The sequence below is a fragment of the Zonotrichia leucophrys genome, chromosome Z, assembly GCF_028769735.1.
Source record: "Zonotrichia leucophrys gambelii isolate GWCS_2022_RI chromosome Z, RI_Zleu_2.0, whole genome shotgun sequence".
Lineage (NCBI taxonomy): Eukaryota > Metazoa > Chordata > Aves > Passeriformes > Passerellidae > Zonotrichia > Zonotrichia leucophrys.
In genome coordinates this window covers 34798284-34822069 of record NC_088200.1, presented here as the reverse complement: position 1 = coordinate 34822069, position 23786 = coordinate 34798284, and the positions used below count along the sequence as shown (strand labels likewise).

Here is a 23786-nt window from a genome sequence, read left to right as displayed (position 1 = left end):
GCTGCATTGCTGAAACTGCAGCTTCTGCTGTACACATACTGTGTACTGTTCCTACTTTTTAAGCAGCACAATCCCACTTCTTGAAATCAGTTTAATTATTTTTCAAAATTTCCTTTTTGTTAGTTGTTGCCAGTTCTCAGTTACCTCTTCTCTGAGGAGTCCTCAAAACAGAGGTATGAAAGAATGTCACACAATGCTGCCAGATGCCTAGGCATGACAACAGAAAACTATTCAAATTACTTTTTTACCCAGAGACCTCACCTATAACTCTTTGGTGTAAGTTCTGTCAGCAGAGAACATTTTTACATCCTTCACAAAACCTTTTATTATCAGGCCCTAATTACTTGCTTTTGAAAAGACGTCTTTGTGAGATTTAGATTTTAATGTTACTATTAGATTACTATGCATCTCCTGATTACAACAGCCTATTAAACGTCAGGCATTCTTTACTTAAATTGTGTAAAAACAATTCCTTTCTCTAAAACACCAAATCAAAACCTTACAGCACACTGAGAATATCAGTATCAACACAGCAGACTGCATCACTGTGCAAAAATATTTCAGAAGACAGTTGATTAATGCTTTCTCCTATAGGAGAAGACTTTTTGTATCTGTGCACCAAGACCTTTTCTCCTTTTACAGGCCTGCAACTGCAGCAAGGTATTGTTCCTCCTGGTTTTTATACACTGCAGCAATGCTGCCTGGTCAACATTGTGGAAAACCAACAGATCAGCCTTTCTTTGTGGGCATTTTTACATCACATTATGAGCTGGGGTTCAGATCTGAGGAAAACATTTCTTCTTCCTTGGAAGCAACCCTTGAGACAGGAGGCAGGGCAGAGGCTTGTTCAGCCAAATGAAGGCATGCTATTTAGTTTTGACAGTCTCCTGTGCAGCTGCTGTTGTGCCATATTAAACAAGAGTGTATACTAACCAAGCCACTTTCCATTGCAAAGCCTGAAACCATCTACTCATTTCCTAGCAAAATAGTAAAAAAAGCTTTTAAATACTGCTGAAGAAACAGGAAATTAAGCAGCTGTGATCAATGAGGTGGCACTGCAATAGGCTCCTATGGAGCTGCACAACTGAGCAGCAACATTTTAAGAGAGGAAATAAAAGGGTAAAAGGGTAAAAGCACAGAGGGACTAGCTTTGCAGTGCAGTGCAGGTGGGCTGCATCCCCAGTGGCACTGATCCTGATTGTTTTAATCTTCTGCAAAACCACAGGGGAATAAGAATCAGCCCAGGGACAGTGCATCAGCCAGGCATTTACTGCTCACATTTCCACGTGTGTCAATATGCCACCCGAACATTTCATGTGTTAAATATCTGTATAAATATACTAGTGTAGCTTAAGCCAAGAAGGCTTCCCCACATGCAAATTTTTCCTGACAAACCCAGCAGGGATGCTCCCGGGTTACCTACCACTCATGCGCTTTTGATCACTTTGCCCCCTGACAGACAGGTGAAGGGACAGCCTCCCACCTGGCAGCTGCACAACAGACACCTTCAGTCTGTGCAGTGATTCAGTGATACCATGTTAATCAGCTCAAGAGATGGGCTCAGGCCTGCTGACATGGTGTTTCTAGCACTGCACACTGGCTACAGGGAAAGCATGAGGTGCTGAATGGAGCACTGCTTACAGCACCCACAGCACAGGGCCCCAGACTGGCCTCTGCAGCTGCTCTTCAGCCCCCTGGATGGCTGCCAGGCACACCAAATGCAAGCAGCTGACCGGAGGCAGGTAGGGCTTTGGCCAGAAAGAAAGGAGAGATTTTGCATGCCCTGGTGTCTTGGAAATGGCCTCTGGCCCACTCATAAATGCTGCATGAGAAACAAGAGAAAAATTCACAGCATTATAATGATCAGTGCTTTAAATATCCTACCTGGACACGGCACAGTTGGTGCAGGCTAACACAAGCAGGTGTGTTTTGGGGCATGTTGGAAGCATGGCTGGCGAGAGGGGCAGGGTTGCCAGCAGGCAGTGCACTGAGGCAAGTGCTCATCTTCATACCTTCCATCACTGCAGATGGCTGCTCACATATATAGATTTCAGTGTACCTGGGATACCCTACACTGAGGCAGAAGTAGTTTAATACTACAACCAGGTGATGGTTCAAAACCCACACAGGTTACTTTTCCCCTTTAGAATTGTCTCAGGGTGCTATAAGGGCCTGTACATACCAGAAGAAAAAAATATTTCCCTAATCACTGCCCTCCCCAAACCGAGGAAGAGGATAAGGCCCCTTCTCTCACGTTTCTTCTCTCATGTATTGCACAAATAGTAGATACTTATAACCAAACCTATGCAAACCTCTGATGACATTAGTGCTGCAATCTGGAAACAGAGATAGAAATACAGCACAGGGGACTACTGGTGGGACACTCAACCATTATGTTTTACTTCCCTCCCAAAAAAAAAAGCCACAAAATAACTCAGTCTGTTAGCTCAATGGTAGGAATTAGGGGCTTGTTTATTATATTGGTATGATCTTACTGCTTAGACTTCTCTGAAGTGAAGTGTGAGCATACAGACTGCTGTTTTTAATAGAGGAGATGGTAAAGTCACCATTAGTTTTTAATAATTTTTATGCATGTGGTGGGAGTGCCTATTACCTGGGAGGGAAAAAAATGTGTAGACTCAAAGTAAAATCAGTCCCAAGCCTTGAAGTGACACTGTTGCTTCTCTGCTGGCTGTCAGCCATGTAAAGTCACCACACTCTGGGGGCTCCCATGTGGTGGCTGTCAACCCAGGCAATTAAGGTCAAGATAAAGCATGTTATAAGGGAAAAGCCAAATGTTTAAATTTTTTCAGCAGTACAGAAGTAAACAAAGACTCTCCACTTGTTGGACCATTGCTCAGGCACAGCCACCTCTCACATTTTACCTTAAAACCCCAAAAAGCACTGAGTGTTTTTAATCTAGGATGACCCAATAAAAGGTTCAGTCAATGCTTCTAATTGAGAAATTCAGTTTTAGGTGGTATATTCAAGGAGGCTTCTGAATCAGGAAAGAAAGGATATATTAAATATTCTGTTCTTGAAAGACGCAAGGGCCAAGATCCCACCTATTCCCTACCACTCACCATAACCTTTTTCACTGCTATTCAACCAGGGAGTGCCATTGCCTCCAAACCACCAATCACTCATGCTGCCTTAGCAGAAAGGGAATGAAATATGATTATAGCTCAGTAAGGGAGGCCAAAACAACCATCTCCCTTAGCTTAAACAGAGGTAAAAGCAGGTTGCTTTTTTCATGGCCTTACATTTCCTCAGTACTGATCCCATAGTACAAACAAAACTTCAGTTTGGGGGTGGGGGAGAGGAGTTGCAGAGGAACTAGGACTCAGCCTGAAGGAAAAGGCAAATGGAGATGCAGGAAGGGGAGAATTTCCTGTGGCTTCATGAGCTATTCAGCAGCACAGTGCAGGGCATCTGTACTGGGTAAGAAAGCACAACTCAAATCCACTTACTTCCTTCACCACCACATCAGGAACACCAAAGACAGAAGCTTAGCAAAAGATAGCCCCTTTTCCTGAAAGAGCTCCTTTCATCTTTCTTTCTTGTGCTTGAGTGAGAGCACAGCATTTGCTAAGTTTAAATGTTTTCTTTGTGTTTGCATTCTACATACAAATAGCAGCATCTGTCGTGGTTCTGAGGCCTAGAACCAAAAATCTGACAGAAACAGAGCCCTTGTGCCCTCCTGATATCCGCATGGCCTCTTGGGGTCACCAGCACTCTTTCCCACACCACCAGGGCAGGGGTGTAAAGAAGTGCTCAGCATTTCACCTGTGTTGGTAGAAGTAAGAGACCTGAGTGTGCACATGTGCCACAGGTAAAATCTTTCTCAGTGGGTAGCATGGGAGTCTCTCTCACACTACGCGCTGTTTGTTGGAAGACATTTACGCTTGCCAAGATAATCAACTGCCAAACTTGATCACTGAAAGCCTGAAATTTTTGTTTATTTTTCTATTCATTTTAATCTGTTGTGTGTCTGCTGGTTTTCAAGTGCCCACCTTGATAATGCCGGAGATGAGTCGACCTCCGAATCTAACAAAACACTGAAATCTGCATTTTATTTCTTTGAAGTTACTAATGGTCTCCCTCAGGCTCAATAGCAATTTAGCACTTGAACTCAGTTTTCCTTCCCTGGCATATTCCAAGACAGCAGTCCCCTTTGTTTGAACTTTCAGCAGCCAAGTGTGTATTAGATATCATGCTGGCATTGGGCCATATAGGTTACAAGAAGCACTATACCACATACAGCAAAAGCAGTTCAGACTGTCAGGATTTACATCAGAAATCCCTCTCCCCTCCCTTTTGTCTTTCTTCCCACCCCAAGAATTCAGACTTCTGGCATCAGGAAAGAAAAACTCTGAGCTGAATCCAAAGAGGAAATATGCTTTCTGAAAAATGCATGCTCTGCATTTTAGAAAGACAAACAAGAAGCTTCCTTGCCTTCAAGGGCAAAATCACTCTTGCTTTGCTCTCCTGCTGCTTGGGCTCCCTGGCTGTTCAACAGCTTCCACTGCCTGCAGGCAACATCAGCTCACAAGGTGCCTTCTTCCTTATTCATCAGTTTGTCTCTTTCTCAGACAAAATAATGCCTTTGTAGAGCACAATGCACCTATAAACAAATACCCTAAACTATGCTGCAACTACTGTAACCTTTTATGTTATGGTCTGAATATGAAAGAGCTCTAGAAGCCTCATGCCCCTTCTACCACAGCTTGTGTCTCCTGCTTTTTCTCCCCTCGATGATGAACGGCCTGGCTGACCTCCCACTTCCTCCCCAGCTTCCTCCTCCACAACTCCCACCGGCCTCCTTAACTTCCAGCAGCCAGGAGTCTGCAGTCGCACGGCTGCACACACCATGAGCCCACCCTCTGTGGCTGCATCCCACTTCACCCACCCCCACAAGCGGCTCCAGATCCTCATCCCCTTCAGATGGTTCCTATCACAACTCTGCTCAGGCCACCTTCCTAATCACCCAGCCTCCCACAAGGGAAACGACGCCAAGTAAATATAACAGGCTGAACAATTTCTCAGCTCAAGAGATGCAAAACAAACTCTTTCAGCAGTGAAGACAGACTTATACACACAGCTGGTTTGAAACTGAATTTCACCTCCTCATTTTAGAAAGCTGCAGAGAAGTTTCTTTGCATTTGAGGGTAAAGTTGTATTCCTGGAACTGAACTGTTGCCAAGGTCCTGCAGCAGCTCCTGATAGAGGAACTCTCCAAGATACCAAGAAGGGAAAAGGAGAAGACATGGACAGTCATAGAGAAAAATAATGAAAAGGTCAGAAGAAAGAATGCAAAAGAGCTCTTGAGACACCTGAGAAGAGATAGTACTGTGGAAGAGCTATCATTGCTTGGGACTGAGCAGGGCAACAGTAAGGGGGAAAAACAAACCTCTCAGACCCTGGAAAAGAAGAAACTTCTGGGGTGGCAGAGAGAGGCCCAAAGCTACAGCATCTGGGCCCAGACAGAGCAATTGTTTTTTTTCTGATGTTTTCAACTGATGTTTTCCTGATGTTTTCAACTAAGCATCCAAGGGAACTTAATGCTCTCTGACCTGCCTGCAGCAGCCTTTGAAAACACAAACCTCTGCTTTGGCTGACTGGACATCTACCTGTTAAAGATGCCAGTGGCACAGGCAGCAAAACGCAGCCATATATTCCCCTGAAAAAAACAGAGACACTCCTTGGTGTGCAGCTGGGACACAGCATGTCTTCTGACAGATGCATCCCAATTTTTACATGCTTCTGTCAAGCCCCATTACAGCTAGTGGACTGTGAACAGAAGAAGAGATGAGAAGGGGGTGACTCATGAGGGGCCTTCCAGATGAAGCCATCAGCATCCTGGAAAGATTTTAGAGAAGAGGAACTATTTTATCTTCTTTTGGTAAATGTTCCTGGCAAGGAAGCCCTGCTCCAGCACAGTGAAACAGAAGTAAAAGAAACTGAACTCCCAAACCCATTAGCCTTCCTGATGTGTCAGCTCCATTTCCCCACTGCTCTCCCCAAAGCCTTTGCAGGCACATGATGTCGAGCTCCCCACAAAAAACCACAGAGGCTTGCTCAAGTTCTGTGGCTGATATAATGTTGGTGCAGCTAATTTAGCTTCCCCCTAGTGTGCAGTCAGGGTGCTGCTGGTGCATTGCGGCTCAGCTGCAAGCCAGGCAGACACTGGCTCTGGAGAAGGGGCTGTGTCTGCCCAGCCATGGCAGAGACCAAAAAAGGAAGCCAAGTTGCTGATTATGAACTTCATGAAGGAAACTATCAGAGATGAAAGCCAAACTTGGTTTAGGCTCTGTCCTAAGCTCTCCCCACCCTCCTTTGAGGCCAGGTTATGTTTATATTATATTACTTAGCAACAAAGTGAAGTACACAAGCCCAAATAAAACTTGTAAATACATAGGCAATTACACTACAGACTTACCAATATATGTCAGAACCGGATCACCAATTATTTACTTCCTATAGCTACGTGATTACTGTGAAAATTTACTTTGAATTGATTCTTGTCCGCTAGAATGTAATAATATCCTTTCTCCTCCGGCCTCTGCATTTCAACTGATTCACAGACTAAAAGTAGAACATTTTCCCTAAAAAGACATACAAATGAAAGTCTGCCTGGTCTTCCTGCTGCTGGATAGTAATTATCTATTCAATTACATGTCTCCATTCTCTGCGCTCTCTAATGCAGAGAAAACGTGCTTATCCAGATGAAACAATCTTCAAACATCTACAAAACCAGGGCTATTGATTACTGTTTCTACAGCTGCAGAATAAAAGGCATTGCAGTCTGAAAGTAAAGTGGTAGAAGTTCTTGCTCCATAACAAAGGAATTACAGGAGTTTAAACAACAACAGCCACATTTTCTTCCTTTATGGCTTTGTATTTCTCATTTTCTGCCACAAAAATAATAAAAGAATCCCTGATATGGTCAAGATACTTGTATGGCTTCCTCCTACTGATCTAAATGACAGTTTGCACATTTGTCCAAGGATCATAACAGAAAAGATGTTGCTTTCTGTTCTGTAATTTCACCATAGGCATCATCCACAATTAATCTTGCTAGACTGGAAAGATATATCCAGTGTCTGTTATTGTTTTGTCGTGACAAATTCCAGGAATAAATTAGGTTGTTGTATGTTTTTAATTATATTAAATCTCTACTACAAAGATATAGAGATTTTAAGGGAGATTAAGTCTGCAAGATCCTGAGTTCCTTTAGATGACTCTACCATGTGTGCATCTCATGTTTAAAAAGGAGATGTTTGACATACTTGCAAATATTGTAGTGATATAGGCTGATTAACAAAATTATTTTGTGAATTCTTCTTGTACACTTACTTAAACCATAATTGTTCACATTAGAAAGAATGATGCTATGCTTAAAATTATTAAGGCAGGGTTATACTTGCTCTCTGGTCAGGACATTAGTTTATCTATCATAATGCCTGTCTGAATTAGCCATGCTGACAACTGCCCCTCTTGAGCAATTTGCTTAAAAAAAAAAAAAAATTTTTCAAAACTCAGGAGCTGACAAAGTTTAAATTAGCAGCCACCATTAGTCAAAACGAAAATAATTGCAACTAAGTAAGCAGATGCTGTAATACTCCTGGAACAAAAGTAGCAGTGGACCCACTAAAATCAATCTTGAGAAAACAAGCTGTGAGCCACAAGATGCCTGGCTGTAAATACTGGCAGCAACGTTTCAGTAAGGTGACCTTCCTCTTACCCAGTTTCATGCTGAGTCATTTATCTGAATTTTAAGAAGGGAAGCGCTTCTATGCTCAGTACATCTTGAGAAGGACTGATCTATGCCCTAACACATACAAAATGCTTTGTCAACTGTACTGTTCAATGTTTTAGGCTGCAAATCCTATTCTGGGTACAGCTGGATTGATAATAAAACATTAAACTCTCTTAGCATGCATTTTCTCACAAATGCAGGGTCTCCAAGCCCTACTCTAAAATAAAAGTATCTTTTACTTGCTAATCCTAGGTGACAGACTAGGTATTTTGAGATGGTATCAGAGTTGTAAGTAAAGTTATCTTTTCAAAAGACCCAAATCTGACATGCCCAAGATCTATTTATGCTGCTAACCAATCTCTCCCATAAAAAAGCCCCTCCGAAAGAAAACAAGTAATAATTGCATCTCCTGGAAAAACAGTCATGGATTATTCTGAAGTATAGAATAAGAAAGGAAACAATTTCCACTGGTTTAATCTGCACTGCCAAGCAGCTTCCTTGTCACACTGCCTGGGGCAAATTCTGTGCACCAGGACTGACTACAGCAAAACCCGTGATGTCCCTCTGAAGGACCTGAAATGCTAATCGTATGCCATCATATGAACAGAAGCATCTTTAGCCAATCTAGGGAGGTAATTCTGCTCCAGAAGCACAAACCTTACATTGTGAGTGACATGAAATAAGCATTATGCTTCCATACTGAAGATGAATGAAGTCGTCAAGGGGGAGAGCCACTGTGGTAGTGCTTCAGGAGGCAGCATCAGCCAGTCCCTGGCATGTAATGCTGGCTTTGGAGGGTTGCAGCAGGCAGTAAAGTCAGTCTTCACCTACTTCCCCGTGTGCATTTAGAATAAGATTGTTAGGTCTCAACTAAGCAAATGAAACCATCCAGCTTCAGATAAAGGTCTGAATACCTATCATTACATCTCCTGTTTAGGTATAGCCACCACAGACATGTTTGGCCACCTCAGTGGAGGTGAGAAGGGGGAAAGCTGGATTCACATTTCAAGCAAAACAAGTTAAAACCTAATTTTTTGTTGTGATTAAATAATTTTGTGAATTGAAAACATCTGCTTAAGAGCCCCACTGAGATAAAAAGAGGAGGGGGCCCTGCTCATTCCCTCCCTCTTCACAGATCTCTCGGGGCTGCCAAAGGCAGGGCTGATGACCATTCTCCTCCTCCAGATGACCACACACACACAGAGCACAAAAGATGAGACAGGTTTTCCCAGGGATCAGTGGCAACTACAGAAAAATGAATACTTCTCTAACTAACGCTGTCCAGGGTTGGTTTACTAACAGTCATTTAATCTCTGTAAAATCCATGGGCTTAAGCAGAAACACCTAATCTCTAGAACAAATTCGTCTTTTCAGGCAAAGCACAGCTGATCCTTGAACAGTAAAAAGACAAACTCACTGGGCTGTGTAAATGCAGCTGAACAATAAGCTGGCTAAAGGAAAGGTTTATCTCAAGGTATCACTTGTCAGGCTCATAGCTTTGAAGGAGGCTGCTTCACATGAAATGCTGGAGGAACTGGGTGTGCAGCTATTACCAGTTCTCAGCCCTAAGGTGCTTTGTACTCTCACCACAGTCATGAAGCCTTTGAGACACTAAGGAAACTGCCTTCAGTCCATGGAAAAATTACTAAAGTAGCAAGAGGGAGATAGACTGCCTTAATATGAGTATTAACTTTGTTCTCTGCTGGTAGCAAAGGACAGAAGTTTTTGTAACTGAAAGAAATTCAAACAGAGGGGAAAAAAATGAACAGCAAACAAAAGAATACTGGTCAGTTCATTCTGGCACACATTACGCTGCAATTCTGCTGCCAATGTCAATCTATTACATGCTGTGTAGCTATAAATTTCAGTTATGTTTGAATAAACACCAGCATATAGAATCACTTTGGGTCTGCCTAATGCAGTCTGTCTGCAGGCAGGCCAGAATTGCTATGTTTCTTCATCTGAATCACCCCAAAATTAAAAGTTTAGTTGCTCTCAAAGCGTACATACCTGCAATCCCTTGTAGCAGCCCACAGACATTAAAAATGCTTTTCTTCATAATACTCTGCACGCACATAGTAAAGACAGACACAAATGCCACGGTGCAGAGAATCATAATTCCCATGGCTAGGAAAATAGCGGTTGCCTGCCAGAACCCACTGGCAATCTCACTGAAGTTTTCGGCGTAAGGACCACAAAGCGTGTCTCGTCTGGAGAACTGCATGTGGGAGATCCTGGTGCAGCGCCCGTAGATGCCCAGCGTTGGACGGTAGGGCTCCTGCTGTCCCCCCACTCTGTTGTCCACCTCCTCGGAGCTGGAAGGCTTTGCTTTGCCAATCAGCCAGTCTGCACTCATGAAGGCAATGAGCTCTGCAAAAGCCACCACGATGCTCAGGAGTGTCCATAGCATCGACCGACACGTTACAATGACATGACACATATTGACGTCCAGTGCTTGTGATCAGTGCAGCACACTTAAAATCCAGACACAAGGGAGAAAAAATTAAATTAAAAAAGGAAAAGGACTCTAAGAATATCACTGTGGCTGTTCTGACTACTTTCCCAACTCTCTCACAAAGGCCAAGATGAAGCTTCTCAGGAGAAGTGAGCAGCCTCAAGTCTTGCAAGCAGTGCAATCATTTGCTCTCTCTGTTTAGTTCCTCCTTTTTTCTTTCTGGGATGCTGAGCTCTGAAGCATGCATTTCTTTCTTAACATTCATACTGGCACATGACACTGCAGGCTGGTGGGAGAGGCTACAAGGACTGCCCACTGTTTGACTTCGTACACCTACAAGAAAAGAGAAAACACATCAGCAGTGAGAAATAAGTCATTTCCACCCCCACAACAAACCAAGATCTGGCACAGATTCACATCAACATACAAAGCTCTAACAAGGGCTAGTCAAACAGAGCCTGCTGGAAACCTCCCTGATTTGTTGTGGAGGAGTAATTAATCTCCCTCCCACTGCTGCCAATACTTACAGTATCTGCTGTGCCCTATCCCATGGTGGGTGTTTGTCAAACACTGCAAAGCTCTCAGCAACACCCAGTGGTCCCACCCACTCTTACCTCCACACCCCCATCATCTTCTGGTCCAAATTACCAAAGGTGCTGGCGGTCACCCAGCAAAATGTTTGGACACGTTTAAGCAGTTTCACAGATGTGCAGCTCCTGCCTTCACTTTGGGGAGGCATCACAGCCCGACTTTGGGACCGAGGCTGAGCACAGCTCCACATGTCATGGGCACCTAGGTGCAAGGGGCAATGAAGGAACCTTGTTCCAACCTTCCAGGTTTCTGCTGACTGCAGCTGAGCCAGCCCCGCCTCAAGAAGAGGTGAACAAGATTACAGCAGCAGACAGCTCACCCTGTGATGTGGTGACCCCTTTGAAGCCTGGATTTTGCAAGGAGTGGTGCCTCCCTGGGTCTGGGATCAAGGTTTGCACCACTGTTTCAGGAAAACAATCTGCCTGCAGGTAAGTCACACACATCATCTTGAACTGCTGCCACCACTGGCAGCCTCTGGCGACTCACGCCATTGTGAACAGGAATCTATGGAAAAGCGCCCCAGTCACTGCCAAGGGCCAAAAGTGCCAGTCAGAGGGGTTGCCAGCCAGCTGTGAGCCTCCCAACTCCCCTCAATTCCCCTCCTCCACAGCCCTGTGTAGGCTGCAACTGCAGCAAAATGTTCCCCAGGGCTTTCCCCAAGCCATTACACAGCCTTTCAACAGTGGCTGATGACATTCCCAGAGTTACACTTATCTTAGCACAAGAGGCAGAGATCACTATACTTCCAAGTCCTATCCAAATATCAGCCTCAAAATAACAAACAGGTCATCCCACACGCCTCTGCTCTTGAACTGAAACAGTGTTGCCTGAAAGCAAGGGTGGGAGCAGGAAATGCCCTCATGTTACCCCCTCCAGGATGAGAATGTAGCACTTTGAAGTTTTCTTCACCAAACCCCAAATACTGACATTGAACTGGAGGCAAGAGTAATGAAACAGATCCGGACCTCACTGCTGTGCTGCTTCGGTCACAAGATGCCAGAAAAACAGGCATCCTCAATATTTTTTTTTTTAGGTTTGTCATGAGGTTGGTATTTAATTTCTTAGGAGTTCTGAGTCAGGTGGTTGAATATTAGTCCCACTGAATGTAAAATGAAGCATACACATGCAGCTTCGCACATTCAGAATTCCATCCAGAAATTTCTACTCCCTTCTATATTAGACATAGTGAATCATCTGCAAGATTTCATCCAGAAATTTCTACTCCCCTCGTATTAGTTGTAGTGAATTGTCTAATCTGCAGATTCCTTTGGTAAAAGAGGCTTAAAGCTGATGTGCCAACAACAGAATTTGTCTCCTGTAGTTCAGTGTTATGGCACTGCCTTAAAAAAGGGGCCTTTAGACATAGTGAGCACTTCTGCTAATTTTCCATTTGGGGTGGGGGAGCATTAAATTTTTGAGCAACCTGACGTGCTAATGACTTGAATACACCCATTGTAATAACAGAGATCTGAAGTGTCAGCCTGCCAAAGAAAGTTAATTTGCTCAGTATTTCCACTTAAAATAATGACTGGAATGTAGAAAATGTCCACTACAAACCAGTATTCTTCTGATGTCATGTGCATGATTAGAGAGAATTTAATTGAAAATGCTTTTATTTTTTTAAAATATGCTCCAGAAAGCTCTAAAATCTGTATTTCTCTGCAAGAACTACACCCATATGAACTCCTCATCTTTGTAATTCCAGGATTTTCAGTGAGGAGGAAGGGACGTCAGAGCTGAACACCCATAATGGCTGTTACTGTTGACTCTGTACTGCTAGCTATAAAACACCCTTTATTGAACACAGATGAAAACAAAGTTCATATTTACTTAGGTAGGTGGATATTCTAGATGAACACTGGCAGCCATAAAAAAATATCACTGATAACAAACATGGAATGCTGTACTAGAAGAAAAGACCAAATCATGGGGTTCTTTCCCAACTGAAATGTAAGCGCAATAAATTGCAGCAAAATTTTACGACAGTATCTCCAGAAAAGTCACTGCATGAACAAAACAGCCTGTCTAAAGCTGACATGAAGGCCATGCCAAATCTCAGGAGTTCGCTTCGCTGCTGTGCAACTAAAGGACACTTTACAGCATCTAAAAGTGAGGTAGTAGATGTCATTGAGAACAGCAATTCAATTGAAAATACTTTGGGTTTGGCTTTTCCTAGGCAATGAGTACTTTATTCTGGTGCGAAACACCAAGAGTCAATACATATACCAAGATATCCTCAACCTTGGGAGAACTTCTGCATAAGTTTTTCCGTGCACTAGTGACATGCTCAAAGAAGAGCACCACACATCTGCAAGTCCTTTTCCGTCAGACAAAAATATTTAAAGTAGGATGGCAAGCTCAGAGGAGGGGCAGAGGCATTTCATTCTGAGACTTAGTAAGGAAAGATTGCAGATGAAGCACTGAAGACAAGTCCTAGCTCAGTCATTTTTAGATAATTAACCTTTTCCTCCCAACAACCTCTTCCCCCTTTTCCTCCCAACAACCTCCTCCCTGCTATGGCTTTCCCAATGAACCTAACCATCTCTCATGTGGCTCCAACAATATGTTTGTGCTATACATGGAAGCCTTTCCAGCTACAGGCTGTGCTAAATAACTGTGCTTCATAAAGCTTCACTCTGCTCACCCCCTGCTTTTTTTTTCTCCGTTTTTTGCTCAGCAGAAACTCAAACCTGGCCCTTGCAAGGCTGAAAACCAGCTGTTTATTCTTCCTCTCAGTTTCCCATCCCTCAACAAGTTTTTTCCATGACAAAGCCGTATGTTCTTCACAGCATGCCACTCAGCATCCACTTCTGACCGACTATCAAAATATTTGCTTTGACAACTCAAATTCAAAATACACAATGGTTCTTTAACCCTTTTGGTATTAACTCATTCAAAGTAATTCCTGCTGAAGAAGCAGATTACAAGAAGTAGCCTCACCTCATAGTCATTTGGGACTCTCCCTATTTTTACTACTGCATTCCATCACTGGTGTGGAAGGAGGCCACTCATGCTGGAAAACAGCCCTGCACAGCAAGTGCCCACATGAGCCACACACCACAGCAGCAAGAGGGTCCTGGCAATGCCATTCTGGCCCACCACATAACCCACATTCTGGACAGCACAGCTCTTGGATGGCTCAAACTAAACCTTCAGCCTCATTTACCTTGGCTACCAGAACCATGCTCATAGTCATGCTCTGTGTTAAGTGAAGTCTAACACAGTGATCAGATGTCAACAAGAACATCAGATGCTCAAAGCATCCAAAGAGAATAAGAGTTCTCAAATGCAAAATTCTTTTGGTTATTTTAATCTAACAGATCAAGCCAATTTAAAACATTGCTAAAACTTTCTTTCTCTTCAGATTCAATTTTGACAATTAAGCCTCCAGTCATACTTTCACATCTCTAGCTAGGACTTTTCAACTGTCGCCTTTTACTATACAATATGTCTATGTTCGAAGTATATAAACAACACATATTTTTCTCAATGAGATAAACAAAGAAAATTGCCTCCATCTTACTTACACTGGCAAAACCAGAAAGTGAGAATCCTCTCCAAACTATAATATTTGAATTAAGGTTTTGATTTTGAAGATGTCAGGCAGATAGAAAGAAACAGCTGCAAAGTACAAATCTGAGGCTGTTTATTTTAAAAAGGTATAAGACAAGTAGTGTACAAGAGAACCACAAGTAACTTGTAGAACAACGTTGCGGCCAGTCCTTCATGCTCCCTTTATGATTTAACTGAAGTCCAAGGCTTGGATTACGACTCAGCTTTTGCCCTTTCCAGTCTGGTTCTGCCAGCTCAAGAGTGAGAATAAATAATTTCTAGATAAGTGGCTTTTGGCTTGGCTTAAGCAAACAGCTAAATGGAAGGCCACACAGACTGCTGAAGCCATCCCAGTTTATAGAATAAATCCAAGCATAGTTAGACATTTTCTGCCAAAGTCTGTTGGGGTCCAAAGTACAACCACATAGAAGAATTTCTAAATCTTGTTTACCATACACAAGATTGAGCATCTCATAATGCAATATGTGCAAATCTTGGAAGCCTGGGCTCTGCCTTCTCTGAAATGTTTTTCATTAGCAGTAATAAACTCTCTGAATATGCTTTGAACTACGAGAGTGGAAGTGGCTCCTATTTGTGTTGATGTTTACTCACTATTTAAAACAAACAGAAAGAGGCTTACACACTAAGACTCAATTATCTTAAGCTGACCCCACCCAGGCTGACATGAGCTCCCCCTTTAAAAATCTTCCATCCTTAGGTGTTACTAAGGACAAGCAAACTCTTCAGTTGCGAGCTCACCCAGCCTGGTAGAGTGAGGCAGCCGTCAAACCATCGAGGTAAGAGGGACTGCACTTAAGACAGTGCTGTATGACCACTAGAAATTGCTCATTTTCTGGGTCAGGGATAAATGTTGGTCAATACACTTCTCCTCCCATTCAGTCCTCTCAGCATTCCTACGAGAACTGCTGTTCAGAAGGAGATGGCAGGTTTCTGCCAACTTCCCTGCAGTCTTCAAAGGAGGAGACAGAAAGGTGCGCCTCCGCATTTCTACCCCACAGACTTAGAGGTGACTTGCAAATGTAAAAAGAAGTACACTAATCATACTCCCCTGTCACAAGAGAACAGCGACAAGGACTAGTACTTTGGGAAAGACCAGTTGTCCCAAATGGCTTGGTGCAGGCTCTCTTTGCAGACCAAAAGGCAGCTCTGGTGACACTGGTTTCTGATAAGCACTGCATACTCGCCACAGGAAGCACCTGGACCACGAATAGGGAAGGACACTTCATTGTGCCTTTGTTTCATTTTCTAAATGCAACCCATTTCAAAGTGATCAAAAAGATTCAGTGTCAGATAACAAAATGGAAAAGGTGCTTTAAAGCTGAAGTGGTTGCACAGCTTCAGACAAATAGCTGAGAATAAACAAAGGATTCTCCATTCACCTACAAATTCTCATCAAATTATTGCCAACCTAAACAACATTCCAGAACAGAGCTTTTTACTTGAAGAACAAAGAGCAAAGCTTTTATTAGTCTTCACTTGTGAATCAAAGAGAGTGACTATTTGCATATCTAATGAATATTTAACCATCATAAACCTGCACAGGCATATTAATAAGTGCATTATTGTGACAGGTGGTTGAAAACACATCAGACTAAACAGATGAATTTTACTGGTAATGGAAGGAATGTAGACTTATGATGCATCATGTCTTATTCCTGCTGGCACAATGTAAGATGCTGGCACAAGATACTAAATGGAAAATGAAAATATTTTTCAAAATAGTCAAAACTCACTGAAGTATCCTAATCAAAACACTATTTCCTTGTCTTTCATTTAAATTATCTCCCTACCAAAGGAATGTAGATGCAAATTTTAATTAAACTATCCCTCATGTGCCCAAATATTATATACATCAAGCAAAAAAGAAATGTATAAACAAAAGAAAATTATTCTGACAGTGACTGTTGGTCTCCTGAAGCTGGACATGACGTTTATTCCATTTTATCTTGCAAATGCTATGGAATATGACATCTAATTATAGGTGGATTTGTTTCTAGAATACATCACTGTAAGAGAAACAAATATAAAACTTCTTTCCAACTTAAAAAAAAAAAAAAAAACAGCTGAAATGTACTGTTCTTTTTCTGACCTCATTAAAAGCCATGGCAAAACTCCCACTGACTTTAATGGGGCCAATACATCACTGAAAAATCACTACAAGAATGAAAGTTTCCAAATTTTCAGACCAACTGCAGGGGAGGTTTAAACACAGAATTCATTTCACTCTTCCCTCATCCAGACAAAACTTTGCTTATTGCCCCCCCGCTAAGAGGATATCAAGCTAACTCAGATTTCCAGCATTGCCTCTGAAGCGCAAATTCTCAAGCTGGAGATTTGTTCCATTGCTCTGTATTTATTGACTTACAAAATTCCTTAAATCTGCAGCCATTACGTTGTGTTTTGAAAATTTACTTGGTATCTTTTGTAATTCCAAAATTTATTAAAGCCTACAATGTTAAGAAAAGCTAATGTGTGTTATTTCTATTGTTGCTTCTCAGGAGAAAATTACACATCACATCAAAAATCGTCATTAAGGGAGCAATCTTGGCTACAATTAGTGATAGTCTAATTGCTCAGGAATTTACCAACTGGGAGTAGAATCATGACTTTTCTGTCCTAGTTTGATTCCTCAGAACCTCACTGAAGTCTCAATCTTCAGAAGTTTCATCTGAAGCTCCCTTTATTGGTTACCTAGATTATCATATATGCAAAGAGAGTCAAATATTCATTGTGTTGTAATTACTTCATAAAACTCTCAACTAGAGCTCCTAAAGGAGTCTGATCAGAAAAAAAGGAGGGTTAGGAGAAAAATGGGAAGTCAGAAGGAAGGAACTATTAATATTTATAATATTTATAACAAACCCTCGCTATTTTTATACTAAGGATATTTACCTTACCAGACTATGGCAATTTAATTAGTTAATGGTGTGTGCATAAACTAGAGCACCAGACCAAAACCACATGTAATCTATGCTTATTGTAAAAAACAGTTCACCCTCATGACTTCATTGAGATAGATTTGGAACTATTTTTAATAATTTATTAACATAGTACTAAGATATTTATTATACTAATACATTGGTTATTGTTTAAAATGAGACTAGTGAGAAAAACAGGCAGGAAAGGAAAGGATGACTCAGTTGTGACACTTCTCAGCAAACCCTAGGGAATTGCTTACTAAAAAGACAAAACTTGCTCAGGAAAAGCCTCACAAACACAGCAGATCAAAGACCTGAGGATTGTTTAGGAAGGAACAGTCTTTCAAACTGGAGGGAAGAGAAACTGTTTTAGACAAACAAGCTTAAGAGAAAGGCACCTATGGGATGTACCTATTGAAGTTAGGCCAAAATGGAATACCATATTGGGCTCCTCATTTGCCCTTAGACAAAGCAGACAGCCTGCAAACACGTTCCTTGCATGAAGGAAACACCGCTTCAGTTAATTCCCGAAAGGAAACCCCTGCGGTATCTCCTTTCGCTTCTGAGGCTCTGTTAGCAGAGCAGCCACAAAGGTTATGGCTCCCCAGCCTGTCTGAGCAGCCAGGGGTGGGTCATCCTTCTGCTGAGACGAGACCTAAGGCTGTAGACCCAAGAACTGACCTTTCCCAGCAGGAAGGACCCAGAGTTGTTTGCACTGTTACTCACTGCAAACAAGCTTCTACATCAGTCCTTCCAGACTGCTGCCAGCTAGAAAGACACCTGGCAGGTATCGACTGCTCCCCAGGTCCATGACGTGTAACACTCTCTCAATAAGGAAAAGACACACTTTTGGCACAACAGGATCCTTGCACTTTGGATCCAAGACACACAGCTCAAGCAAACTACCTGCTATGGCAGCAGTGACTGATGAGATGGGGAACCGATCTTGAAACAAAATGTATGTAATCATTCTTGTTCCTCTTAATTCAAACTGAAAGCGAAGCATCGTTCAAAAACAATCAATACGGACAAGCCCCTCAACACAGTAATGCATAAAATGTGTGTACATTACAGGAACACTTTGACTGTAACTTTTCATTGTACTTGAGCTGAGGAGAATCAGCAGTGTCTCAGGTAAGTGAAAAGGGCTGTGATGGATAAGAGCTGCCAGAGCGGCTGATCAGAGCTGCTGTTTCTGTACTGGCAAGGATGTCTGAAGTATCTGGGCACCACATATAACAGTAAACTTTAAAATTGTGCATGAAACACCTTTTATCCAGGAAACGGCAAAGCACTCAGACACTGGCATATCTCTGTGCACATCAACTAAATTTATAGAGCTATAGATACTTTTAATGGTTAACCTCTTGACTGTGGCCAAAGAGAAGAACTGAAATGACATATTTTCAATACTGCATATTTCATTCATCAGTAATTACAGGAATGCAGTATTTAGTTGGGATCTCTGAAATGGAAGCTCACTGCAAAGAGCCTGGAAGCACCTAGACCAATAGTTGAAATTCTGGAAACCCCATTTTAGAGCAAGAAGCAAAAATAAACAGATTATTTATTTTAGCAACTGGATTTAATTTTAAAGCCAAGATTGAAGATAATTCTAGAAGTTGAGCCATGTGCAAAATTCTGGCTTGTTTTAATGCAGTTTGATTTGCTAGACTAGATAATGCTAACAGTCCTTTTCTGTCCTTAAAATGTATACAATTAATAACTAATGCATGTTTGTAGAAACTGAAAAGGGCTTTCTCAGCTTCACTTTCTCCTAAAATGCTGTCACACCTCTGTTTCTGACGTCATGTGGCTTGTGTCACAGAAACACTTAATGTGCAAACTAAAACTGGACCTGTGTGGAGATATGCATATAGGTCTGGTGATGATTCACCTTACTGCCATATAAATACATAGGCAAAAGAAGGGAAGAAAGCATAAATAACCATCCCAGATGGGAAGTTCCTCACTCAGGTAATGAAGTATGTAGCAATACTGCGAACTGAACCTCAATGCTACCACTAGAAACCCTACAACTCTGGAGATTTAAGATATTCTGCAGTGTCTTGCACTGTGCCAAACACTTTTCTTGTCATCCTTCTAACACAAACCTCAGCTATTCTTGTGTCACTTTGAATCTCTAGCCCTGACACACCACATGAAAATGTACCTTTCCTTCTCCACAAAGGAGGACTGTGGACATGGTCACATCTCCAACAGTGACTTTGATTTTCTGCTCACTGAGAAATGGTTTAAGTATTAAACTGAAAGTTTTTTTTCCTACAGTAACCACTGCTGAATTAGGCAATTACCACAGCAACATGTCAAAACAGCTTCAAACAAACTCACTTGTAAAGAAACAAACTTAGCTCTATGACTAGCTTTCTCCACTTGCGCTTCAGAGAGGAAGATAAACTTACTCCTAATACCTAAATAAAGCAGAGGATTTCCCAAACGTACCTCATTGAAGAGGATGAAGCTACAGATATTCACGGGTCCCACTAGACTGTAGGGAGTGGACTTACATGACAGACCACCTTTTTAGGTATTGGGTTGGTTAGTTTCTTTCAGTTCTCAGTGACATTAATCCTTTTGAAAGCAAATGCAGTTTACAGAATGGTGGAAGGGTAACGTCTGATTCTACTGTTGCCAAAAGGCAGAAAATTCTTGATTATGTCTTTCCCATTGGAAATGCAAATGAATCAAAATGCTTATCTGAAGATCTCCCAAGGAATGGGCAGATAATTATTACTAAGAAAAAGGTCCCTGCATAAGCTTTTTAAAGCTTCCATAAGCTTTATAGAAATCTGTCTGGTCTGTGAGTTTCAAACATTTAACTGAATTCTGAAAATTATCTTTAAACATAAGATTATCTATTAGATCTCCTTAATGCATTTCAAGTTTTTTATGGCAAAATTAGAAGTACAGTACAAGAAACAGTTTCATTAACTGTCCATCATGGAAGTTGCTGTTTAAAACCAATTCTAAATGGTGTACTCATTGCATTCTGTAGGTTGACACTGATTATTACTAGCATCAATTGGTTGTTTAAAATACATGGTTGCAAATGATAAATTTTATCTTCTTTTTATTAATAAATGCTCTCCTAAAAACCAACTAATTTCACCAGAGGCAAAATTAATTAGATTTGAAAAAATCATTAACATAATGTATAAAACTAAAAAATAATATGGTCATTCAGACTATACATAAATTTAAATTTATCAGAATTTTTACTCAGAATTTTGTACCATGACTCCCCTGTCTGGGACAAATGTCCCAGTTTATGTTGAATATTTACCTTTATCTCAGGGAAACAGGACATGCTCTTTTGCTAGTCTTTTTCTCTTTTGTTATGCTAAGATTGCAGAATTAAAAGTTCTGATAATGCAATCACATAAGCAAAATCATTTCAGTCTAAAACAGAATATACTGGAAAAACCCGCATTTTCTCTGGTTTTTGGTTTGTTTTTTTTTTTTTTAAAGATGCTTAGTTCAATGTTCTCTTACTTTTCAGCAAAAGAGTTATGAGATGTCTGAAGCATCAATGGAGAGAAAATAATGAAAATAAATCAAAATGGACTACCTAAATATAGAGAGGACAAAAACATATAGGTAGAAAGACCAACATTATAATCTATAAAACAGGCTTGGGGCTGGGAGGATTTTTTTCCCTAGTGAAGCACTGCCTAATGTACTGAAATGTTTTCCAATAACTGCTACCCATTACTAAGATCCAGATCTCTGACAATGTGTAAAATCTTGCTATCTGACACAGTTGAAATTTTGTCTTGTGTGTATATACATGCATATATAAACACACACACATAACAAAAAGCTTGGAAACATTCTACCCTTACAAAATAATTTTACAGTCCTCCTGAATAAAAGTTGAATCAGGAGATTTATCTATTTCAACAGATATAAGATTAAGGACACCAAAATTCCTACTTTATTTAACCAGCATAAATATTTCTATAAAAGTTAAATTTCACAAGCTATCATCTCAAGGCTTTAAGAAAAAACATAAAGTGTAACAAATTCCACAATCCATTGAATAAATCAAACAGGACGCAAATCACCTTCAATGCACACCCAGTACCCTGACTATCTCCTAGCACTACTGGATGAGCAGTGTCTACAACACTTGCAGGTCATCAGTTTGGCATCTCTTGTGCCAAAATGGTACAATGGGCTCCCCTTTTTATCTTTATGTCAGAGAATACAATTCTACAGGAAACTGGAAATAAAACTCATTAATCTGTGTTCAGTGAATACCACCTTTAGAAAAAGTAAGAGATTGTTTCTCTTGAATACTGCTTATCTTTTACAATTTAATTCATTATGTAGAGTAAGAGCTGACAGATCCATCTGGTGTTCTGCACAGGATAAATTCCAAGAATACACTGGTTGGTGTACACTGCATTTTCTTCTTGTTTACTAGGGTAAACAAGAACTTAAAAAGGTAAAAACCAAAACCCAAATGAAGCATCTGAGTCCTTGTTTCTGTAATCACTTTTCCCCTGATCTGTCATGATGGCAGGAGTAACAGAAAAGAAGCTCTCAAAGCTTTTTGGTGCAGCCTGGTCTATTTGCAGCACAGACAGAACAAAAGATTTAACTGGACTGACTCACTATCTGGATAATGATCTCATCTGAATTGAGCTGTGAAAATACCAATTTGCTTGAGATGACATAACTGCTGTTGCAAAACCTAGATTCCTCTAGCAGTAGCTCTCCTAGAAAGAAGGCTTTGTTGTAAGACAGAAGTGAGAGGCTCTTCAAGCAGCTGGTCCAGCGGGCACATGCGCCCAGCCAGGTCAGAGCTCCCAGCAGTGCTGCAGCAGCCTCCTCACAGCAGGCTGTCCTCTCACAGCTGCAATTCGTGATCTGTGCCCTTGCAGGTTCTGCCCTTGTGGGGCCGAGCTCCACATCAAATGCTCACCTTTGTGTTTGGAAAAACTCAGCATGCACCAGGCTTTGATGGTGAAGCTGTCACCACTGGCTTCGTTGCTGGTGTCATCTGCACTGAAGGTGATCCCTGTTTTGCAGCATTATTTAAAGATGCTGTCTGAGTAATTCAGGATAGATCACAAAAGAAAAATTGCTTATCTTTCACCAAAATTCTCAGAAAAATCCATTTCCTCTGGACTGGAAGAGACATACACAAACTGGTGCAGGAAATGCCACAATCGGTGGCAATTGTGTTCTTCTGTGCTCAAGGTGTGTGTCTTTGGCTTCAAGAACATTCACATTTGTTTACTGTGCATGTTTTTTCCAAGAAAGGAAAGAACTACTTTGTTCACTTTTTACTATAATCAAAATCTGCTATCCTATTTAAGGAAAAGGAACATAGAAAGCAGAAGATATTAGACACCAAAGTTATCATTTTTTATTTTTCTTTCTTAATATGGCACTGCTAAACACTTATTTTTTACAGTTTCAAAACCAAACTTAGGGTAATTCCTGCCCTATAAGCAATATTTGTATTTGCTCATCATGATCATGACCTTGGCAGTGTGATTTAAGGCTTCTGAGTGCTTGCAGCTGTACTGAACTCTCCAATGCTTTTACAAAATACTAGAATAACAAAAGAAGAACACCAGTATTCACTTAAAAGTGTTTAACAAATTATCAGAAAAATTATAAAGCCTTTAGCAGAGTCTTAGTCCTTTTACCTAGGATACATCCAGTACTTGTCTCCCCACTGCAGGCTGGAATAGAAAACTGCAGAAATTGTACATGGAGCGAAACACTGCTTGCAGCATGTGCACACTCCAATCCTCTGTATTCCACAGACACTGTCTTGTATTCAGGAGGGCTTAAAAACAGTTGAAACTACAATGAAACATGCTGAAAGAACAAGAATGCGCATAGCTCCTTTCCCCAAATGTCGAAAAACTTGTGTGAACCAGATTTCAGCTTTTTTATGACCTGTTACAACAAGATCATATACAAATGGTCTAGTTGGTTGGTTTATAAACAAACAAACAAACAAACATGACAGGCTAGGTTAGATTAGATGTGTGTGTCAGAAATGTAAAATTAGCATGCTGGTCACAGTCATACCCAGTAAAACAATCCTCTCCCTTGTTTTCAAACTCAGTTTTGTTTAAGGGTTGGTTTTTTAGGAGGGGGGGTTTGTTTTTTTTTTTTTCCACAGGAAGCTATAAAAAGAAACAATAAGCAGAAAGTACTTAAACCACAAACAAATGCAAGGAAGAGATAAGGTGAAATACTAAAAATAAATCTGGAGCAGTTGCAAGCTGGTGAGGAAGCAAAGTAACAGTAAAACATCCATGTCTTTATGCAAATGCAGTTAAAAAGAAAATAAATAAATAGGAACCAGCTGGTGAGAGGAAGAGCATGGTGGAACAAAGCACACTATGGGAATGAAAACACAGGCTGTTATAATAACCTGTACAGGAAGGCTGCATGCATAAGAGAAGGTCAATGCAGTATTACTGTAATCTGAGACAACAACAGT

General features: G+C 41.1%; 1 protein-coding gene across 6 annotated transcripts in view; it reads right to left on the bottom strand.

The window, feature by feature from the left end:
- The window catches only part of LHFPL2 (LHFPL tetraspan subfamily member 2), a 136630-nt gene that overhangs the window by 4910 nt on the left and 107934 nt on the right, over positions 1–23786 (bottom strand). For all 6 annotated transcript variants that reach the window (XM_064736144.1, XM_064736145.1, XM_064736143.1 and 3 more), the window contains one exon: positions 9770–10547. In XM_064736144.1, coding sequence (XP_064592214.1) covers positions 9770–10199 — 430 coding nt within the window. In that variant the 5' untranslated portion in view covers positions 10200–10547. The remainder of the gene's footprint in view (positions 1–9769; positions 10548–23786) is intronic.